At 33.0% G+C, this 6,912-nt stretch overlaps 1 protein-coding gene across 1 annotated transcript; it reads left to right on the top strand.

Moving 5' to 3' along the window:
- The first annotated feature begins 3,757 nt into the window (after positions 1-3,757).
- fabp10b (fatty acid binding protein 10b, liver basic) lies at positions 3,758-6,122 on the top strand. Its single transcript, XM_028460776.1, has 4 exons — positions 3,758-3,939; positions 3,997-4,169; positions 5,894-5,983; positions 6,047-6,122. Exons 1-4 carry the CDS (start codon positions 3,873-3,875, stop codon positions 6,095-6,097), a joined length of 381 nt encoding a protein of 126 aa, XP_028316577.1. The 5' UTR covers positions 3,758-3,872; the 3' UTR covers positions 6,098-6,122.
- The last annotated feature ends 790 nt before the right edge of the window (positions 6,123-6,912 follow it).

The following is a 6,912-nucleotide window of genomic DNA, read 5'->3' as shown; positions in this document are numbered from 1 at the left end:
AATAGTTAATTACTGCACATTTGGGGGTGGCACACTTTTTCACAATGTTGACATTTTTCTATACAAGAATAGTGTTTAAACTGTTCTGTTTCAAGTTTTGTTTATTGAAAGCATGGAACATCATCAATAATAGAATAATAGAAAAACAAATAAAAACAACTATCAATTGTAATTGGGAGTTTGAACTGTTGCTATATTTTTACTCATTTAATATAAATAAAGGGAGAAACTATTAATGACCATACTTAGATTTATATCGTTCATGTTTCGTATTCTTCGGTTGAGCATTAAAAAGTGTGTACATTTGTGACGTTATATTGGCTCAATTTTTGGTCCAGATGTTCAAAATGTCAATAGGAACAAGGCAAAATGCAATTTGGAAAAAATTGGAAAACTTTTACTTATACCATTATATTGTCAACCACCCTAGGGCATATAAATAGAAATAATAGAAAAAAACATGAAATATTTAGAAAATTACCAACTAATTCACTAGTAGATATCTCATCCACCTCTAAATACAAAAATTAAATTAAAATCCACAATATTTAATGAGCTCAGTTTTCCACTTCTTATGTCATGATTTCAAATTGTTGAAGAAACTCAAAATATTTTCAAATTCTGGCAAATTTTCCCCAAGTAATTGCATGAAACTTCCCTAAATTCCCAAAATCAGGGAAATGAAAGTGAAGATTCTGCAAGGACTGATATACTCACATACTTTATCATTCATATGCGTAAACAAGCAATGTTGAATTTCCTTTTTCCAACAAAATAATCTGTGGCCCACTTAAGATCAAGACTCAAGATCTTATTTGACCCCTGACCTAAAATCAGTTTGATACCCCTAGGTTGGGGTAACGAATGACACTAAATGACAGCCATTATGACACCTTATTCATGCTAATGACAGGTGTCATGTCATAATAACCACAGCGTAATGTCAGCCTTATTAAGTTTTTTTTTACTCAAACATTCAGCTTAACCAAAGCATGCATTATATAACGTATTAATGACTTGAGCTTCCATTACAGACTTAAATATTAACATTTGTGTCTTTGTAGCACCATATTGAAGGAGATTGTAGAAAGAAGCACAAAATAACCTTTTATACAAGCTGAGGCTCAACTGCATTAAAGAATCGGGACCCAAAAACCAAATCAAAATGATATATATTGTGCAATTTAAAGACTTAAATTGTAAAACAGGTGAAGAACTTCCTTGTTTAGTCTGAAATAAGCCTGAACTGATAAATCCTGGCATCTTTTTTACATGAATATAAGCCAAATGTGAACATTCAAGGTCAGAAAAGTGAAAACTGGTTTATTATGAGAGTGTTTTATTTTACAATTGTTTTTTTGGATTATTTAGTTTTGCTCAGGCTGGAACCAAAGCTTTGACGGGTCACATTTGGTTTCAGTTGGAAACGTCTGTGTTTGTTTGATCCAATTCAGTTTTAAACGTTACGTTAGAGACATTTTTACACATTTGTCTGTTCGGTCTGTGCCATTAACATTTGGTTCACTCAACTAAACTGTTGGATTAATATATATATGTATATATAAAAATGCTACAGCTTTAAACTTTTTATTTACTTCAGCTAATGTGAACTCTTTGTCCACTAGAGGGCACTTTACAACCAAAATATATCAAATACGTCACTAATTATTTTACCTTTATTTCAAACATGAACACCAATATATTTATATTTCTGTTCAAGGCTCTCATAATGGTACGATCTGAATATTTACAACCATAAAGAACGTTAAAAGGTTTTACTTCACCATTTACATTAGAAGAAGAGCCAACCTAAAGTCTCAAAAGTTTGGGACCTTTTTCAATGAAAACGTATACTACACACCTGAGAGAGAACTAACATCTGTGACATGAAACTAACAGTAGTATGGTCAAATCAAAGCAGCAGAAAACCATTTTATAAAACTATTTTGATTTATTTATTTATTTTTTTGAATGAATTTGGAAAAACTGTAATGAAAACTTTTGACCACTGGGGGGGGGGGGGGGGGGGGGGGGGGAAATGCTTTTTTAGTTCAGATTTCTCTGCAGATTCCAAAGACAAGCAGCTCTTACATCAAAGGACAAGACTGTTGTTGTGGCAACGTTCAACACATTAGTTTGACCATTTTGTCAACTGTTGCATTGCATTTTCTTTGTCTAGTTTGACTTTTTTTTTGTCAGTTTGGATTACATAAAAATAAAATCACCAATTAAAGTCACAAACAAATAATCTGCAGTAATTGCTGGATTAAGCACAATGTTCCATGTGTTTGCATGCAAAGCTCTGCAGCTGTTGTAATACTTGCTTTCTGTATATCTTTCTTAGATGTTTAACTATTTTGTATACTTGTGTATAAAAAAAATGCTTTAATCTTAGTGAATCAAATGAAATCACATCAGAATGATAATAAATCATGTCTGACTGGTTGATTTCCTGACGCAGGCTTCACTGTGTTCTATTGCTGCTCCACTATCCAGTGTTTTCTCAGGGACTTAATTGTGGATCAAAGTTTGTTGGAGTTGGAATCTTTGAATCTTCTGCCTTATGTTTCCTCCTGCTGAGCTGCCTTTGTGTGTGTGTGTGTGTGTGTGTGTGTGTGTGTGTGCACTTCACTGCCCGAGCTTTGACCACCTGCAGGTTTGCCTTAAAGTGTTCCGCTTGTTCTGTGTCTTACATTTTGCAGAAAGTGTTTTGATTTGTGAATAATCGTCTCTAAATTAAAAAAAAGGAAAATCTTTGACTTGTGTTTTTATGGGTTGTCCTTGATTTGTTCCACCTGCTAAAAGTATGTATAAGAGTATAAAACTGACTTATGCATATTCAGGGCGGGAAAAATATGCATTTTAGCTTGGATGGTGATTGCACTTTATTTACTGGACACTTTTATAGATGTATGTGGTTACTTGTTTTAAAAAAAAAAGAATTTAAGAACTAATCAGAATCTGTTGTAGAAGCAAAAGTTGTTTTTTTTTTAAAGTTATATAAAAAATATATCACTTGTTTTTGATGTTGGTACTCGAATTACTGTTAGTTATAATTTGCTTGTAGTAAATAGTATTTTATACCATTTTGTACTTGTAAAGGTGAGTTTATAATTATTGATATCGCAATATCAGTGTGGAGTGAAAGAATAATCCTTTAATTCTGTAAAGCGACTTTGAGTGTCCAAAAAAGCGCTATATAAAATTGATGTATTATTGTTATTAAACACAGATTTTCAGAGACCCTTTATTGTGCTACTGACAAAACTTCCGGTTAACTTCAAAATAAGAGCCCTATTTAGAAAAGTGTTACAAAACTATTGGAAGACAAGAAGAGATGCTTTTATTTTGAAAGGGGAATGTTTTGTTTTAGCTTGAAGACGGTCCCTTTCTGCTCGCAATGCATCATGGGACGGTTGAGTATGACTCGTGTGCCCACCTTTCATACTTAAAATATGTCCCCTTATAGTATATGTAATTGTATGTCTCGCATACTCAATCTTCCCATACTATCTAATGTTAACGCATTACATACTGTACATACACGCATACAATTGAAATAATAAAGAAATCAATAAATATTGTTTGATTTTACTGGTTTGAGCCACCTACTTTAGATGAAACTGAGGTTCGTGTCACCTTTGAACTACACTGAGCTAAAAAAGAATGATGAAGGCTTCACATGTTTCTTTAAAAAACAAAATGACATTGTGACAAATGGAAACCTTTCAGTGCGTCTCAGTGCTGGAAACTCCACAACAGGGAGTTTTGGTGTCTCCACTGTGACAACCAGCAGCGTGGGACGTCTCTGAGGTGAAGTGAGGTCTTATCTTCATCAAACAGAAGAAGAAGAAGCAGCAGCAGATACAGACATGGACTTCAACGGCACCTGGGAAGTTTACCAGGAGGACAACATTGAGGAGTTTCTCACAGTAATAGGTAATGAACCTACGTTTGCATCCCTCACGTGTTTGTTTTAACCACGTCTTCTTTAAGGTGCTCCTGAAATGATCATCAAGATGCGTAAAGATGTGAAGCCTGTGTTTGTGATCGAGCAAAATGGCCAAGATTTCACCATGAAGATTAAGAATCCGCTCTTCTCCAAGAGCTTCTCCTTCACTCTGGGACAGGAGACGGAGATGGCAGTGCCAGATGGCAGGAAGATGAAGGTGAACTCAGGAAAGTTTTACCTCAATGTTTCTTAGTCAAGTTAGAATAAGATCAAAGTCATGATGGAGGCGTCCAGCATCGCAGCATCGAGGCCAAAATTCTATCTCTGACCAACATCTGACCAACATATGGAAGTCCATTCTTACTGTAGAAAAAACCTAGGAAACGTAAAATAGTAAAGATAATAAAAAGTCATAATTATGAGATATTATCTCACTGACTAGAAAAGCTAATTTCCACCAAATTGTGATTTCCACTCTATGTTGTAGTCCTACATTGATTTCATATTCACTATTAGATTCATTGATAATCACACATACATTTAGCATTTGAAATAACGATGATGTTATTCATTGTCAAATAGTTATGAAAATATTTCAACTTTGTTACAGATCATGCTCTGTGAGGGCCAGTTATATTTTTGTTCTACTTTTTCTAATTGGAACACTGATGACATCATCAGTGAAGCGTGTTTTGAGAGAACCTATGACATCATCAACAAGAAGTTCCACAGTGTGGATGGGAACTATATATATATATATATATATATATATATATCCCATTTATCAATTTTTCTGAAAATTTTATCCAAATCCGTTCATAGCTTTATAACACACACACACACACCTAACCTTACCACTCTGCGCTTCCGCTTCTATGACTTAGTATCTTATAATTGTGAGATACTCAGTTGTAATTACGAGATACTTAGTTGTAATTATGAGATACTATGCCAATATTATGAGTTGTGACTTAGTATATAGAAGGTGTTATTCTTTTTATTATTTTACTTTTCCTACTTTTACTTATGCTACTTATAAGATACTAACTCATAGATAGTATATCATAATTTTGACTTAGTATCTCATAATTATAAGATAGTCATAATTATGAGGTACTAGGCCAATATTATGAATTGTATTCTTTTTATTATTATTATTTTACTTTTCCTGCTTTTACTTATGATACTTATCATAAGATACTAAGTCATAAGTCATAATTTTGACTTAGTATATCATAGTTTTGACTTAGTATCTCATAATTATAAGATACTTAGTCATAATTATGAGATACTATGCCAAAATTATGAGCTTTATTATTAATATTGTACTTTTTCTACTTTTACTTATGATACTTATATGATACTAAGTCATAATTATGAAATACTTAGTCATAATTATGAGATATTTGGTCAATATTTTTTGACTTGTGAGTTAGTATCTCATAAGTCACATGTATCTTATAATTATGAGATAGTATCTCATTAATATGATTTAAGAATGTATTGTTGTTTTTATTTTGCTTTTCCTAGTTTTCTTTTTTAAAGTTTTTGTCCTATTTCAGCGTTAAATCTAATATTTTCCATAAAATTTTTTTAAAATATAATAAGTAGGATAGCAGAAGACATTTCATAAGAACAGAACTTAATTCAACATTAATGTAAGCATTAGAGAATAATGACAAATTTGAGCATTAACACAGGAAAGTTTATTGTTTTTTTGTGTTATTATGAGTAATTTTGTTTATATTTTTCTGTAAACGTGTGCTCTTTTGTACGTGCTAACTTGGGGATATATTTCTGTCATTAATTCCACCCTCTAACATCTATTGTGAGGGAGGTGTTTCATCAGTGTTGTCATAATTATGCTGAGAATTAATACAACATTTGCATTAAAAGTGGTTGTTAACTCAAATGTAGTGAACTTTTCTGTGCCATGATCAGGGTGTGGTTCAGAAACAGGACGGGAAGCTGATCTTTCAGACAGAAAAGTTCACGTCTGTGAGAGAAATCCAAGGAGACGAGATGACTGAGGTCAGTGATGAGTTTTAACACCCAAAATACTATATATTTATATATATAACATTATATTTACAGACTCTCACGGCTGGATCGGTCACTGCCATCAGCAAAAGCAAACGCATCTGATCAGCAACGTGTGGAATGTTCTAACACATTTACAAACAAATAAAGTTCTCATCATTTAAATAAAACACTGTGTTTGAATTGTCTCTGAATCTTTGCCCTGTGGTAAAATAATCCCTTCATTAGTAAGTATTCAACTTATTATTATTATTATTATTATTATTATTATTATTTATACAGATATGGTCCCATGGAGACAAAACAACCTTATTCTCTGGGCGCATGTAAGCTGCGCCCACAGACACTCCATTGACTCGTACTGAAGAGGAGTTACTGCGCATGTACAACTTTTAACGAGAGTGGACGGTAAAGATTACATCATCATTATCTATATAATTTTTTATTCTGATTATCTAAATACAGATATAACTTTGTTTTGCAGTATTTTTAATTCATTATTCATTTTTATCAGTTTTTATGTCTTACTCAAACTAACGTGCTGAGTGGTGGGGCGACGCCCTAGCGCCCTCTATTGGACAGACGCCACTGTCATTTTGTAAATTTCTTTTATATCTTTATTGATTTTGTAGTTTTTCTGACTTTTTTGACGTAATCGTGTATTTTTGTAATCTTTTTTTTTCATTTTGTATAATTTCAGAGTTTTGTGTATTTCAATTATTTTTGTGCATTAATGTAGCCTTTTTAGAATAATTTGGGGTATTGATGGTGTTGATTTTTGTTTCATATACGTTTATGTTTGGGGGCCACACACTATCAGACTAAAAGCCACATGTGGCCCCCGGGCCCTCAGTGTCCAATCCTTTACCTTGAACGGTACTGACTTCCACCAGCAGAGGGCGCTGTGAGACACTCTCCTC

The sequence above is a fragment of the Gouania willdenowi genome, chromosome 11 (assembly GCF_900634775.1).
Source record: "Gouania willdenowi chromosome 11, fGouWil2.1, whole genome shotgun sequence".
NCBI classification, from domain to species: domain Eukaryota; kingdom Metazoa; phylum Chordata; class Actinopteri; order Blenniiformes; family Gobiesocidae; genus Gouania; species Gouania willdenowi.
The sequence above is the reverse complement of the archived record's forward strand: the minus strand, read 5'-3'. Positions and strand labels throughout refer to the sequence as shown.